Source organism: Bison bison, unplaced genomic scaffold (genome assembly GCF_000754665.1).
Source record: "Bison bison bison isolate TAMUID 2011002044 unplaced genomic scaffold, Bison_UMD1.0 scf7180017846173, whole genome shotgun sequence".
In the NCBI taxonomy this organism is placed as follows: domain Eukaryota; kingdom Metazoa; phylum Chordata; class Mammalia; order Artiodactyla; family Bovidae; genus Bison; species Bison bison.
This window is the reverse complement of record NW_011476746.1, coordinates 8904-10174: the sequence shown is the minus strand read 5'-3', so window position 1 is coordinate 10174 and position 1271 is coordinate 8904. Positions and strand designations below refer to the sequence as shown.

At 66.7% G+C, this 1271-nt stretch overlaps 1 protein-coding gene across 1 annotated transcript in view; it reads left to right on the top strand.

Moving 5' to 3' along the window:
- Window positions 1-6: 6 nt before the first annotated feature.
- LOC104987740 (protein capicua homolog) overlaps window positions 7-1271 on the top strand; it is a 4736-nt gene continuing 3471 nt past the window's right edge. The window contains exons 1-3 of the mRNA XM_010838799.1: window positions 7-468; window positions 558-745; window positions 1122-1243. Of these exons, the coding sequence (XP_010837101.1) occupies window positions 198-468; window positions 558-745; window positions 1122-1243 (581 nt within the window). The 5' untranslated portion in view covers window positions 7-197. The remainder of the gene's footprint in view (window positions 469-557; window positions 746-1121; window positions 1244-1271) is intronic.

Below are 1271 nucleotides of genomic sequence, written 5' to 3'. Positions count from 1 at the left end.
CGGCCCCACACCTGGTGGCTGGGCCCCTCCTGGGCACTGTGGGGAAGGCGCCGGCCACTGTCACCAACTTGCTGGTGGGCACCCCGGGCTACGGGGCCCCAGCGCCACCTGCTGTCCAGTTCATTGCCCAGGGGGGCCCTGGCAGTGGGGCGGCTGCAGGCTCGGGGGCCAGTGCTGGGAGTGGCCCCAATGGGCCAATGCCCCTGGGCATCCTGCAGCCGGGTCCCCTGGGCAAGGCTGGAGGCATCACCCAGGTGCAGTACATTCTGCCCACGCTGCCCCAGCAACTGCAAGTGGCACCGGCCCCTGGGACCAAGGCAGCGGCGCCCGGCGGCCCTGCCCCCACCACCAGCATCCGTTTCACCCTCCCGCCGGGCACCTCCACCAACGGCAAAGTCCTGGCTGCCACCGCACCCACTCCTGGCATCCCCATCCTGCAGTCCGTACCCTCCGCCCCGCCCCCCAAAGGTGAGGCCCGGGCCGGGCAGCACGAGGAGCGGGCCCCAGCTGCCTCCGCTCCTGTGTGACCACCTGCTCTCCTGTCTCTTAACTTGCAGCCCAGTCAGTGTCTCCTGTGCAGGCCCCGCCCCCAGGTGGCTCAGCCCAGCTGCTGCCTGGGAAGGTACTCGTGCCCTTGGCCACCCCCAGCATGTCAGTGCGGGGAGGCGGGGCTGGCCAGCCACTGCCCCTGGTGAGCCCGCCCTTCTCAGTACCTGTGCAGAACGGTGCTCAGCCACCCAGCAAGGTAAGGGCACCTCGGTGGCGGCCTCTTGCTCCTGTCCCTTGCTCCTCCCTTCTGGGCGTTGGTCTCTGCGTCCCGTGGTTTTTGTGTCTGCCTGTTGTTCGCTCTCTTCCTTTTGTCCCCTTTGGTGTCTGGGCCTCTGTCTCACTGTCTGGCTTGATGTCTCTGAGCATCTTGATTCTGCTCTCATCGTTTGTCCCTTGTCCCTTCTCTGTGTCTCCAGCCTCTTGCTGTCTTTCCCTTGATTTCATCCTCCCTAGCCCCAGCCCGATGTCTCCCTTCCATGTCTCTGCTGAGATCCAGCCTCCAAGGTCTCAGGCCTCCCCTGCCTCACTCTGGGGCCCCAGCTCAGCTCTGCCTGTGGTTCCCTTGCCCACAGATCATCCAGCTGACTCCGGTGCCTGTGAGCACACCCAGCGGCCTGGTGCCGCCCCTCAGCCCGGCCCCACTCCCCGGCCCCGCCTCGCAGCCTCAGAAAGTCCTGCTGCCCTCCTCCACCAGGTACAGCAGTTGAGCCCTCATCTGGGAG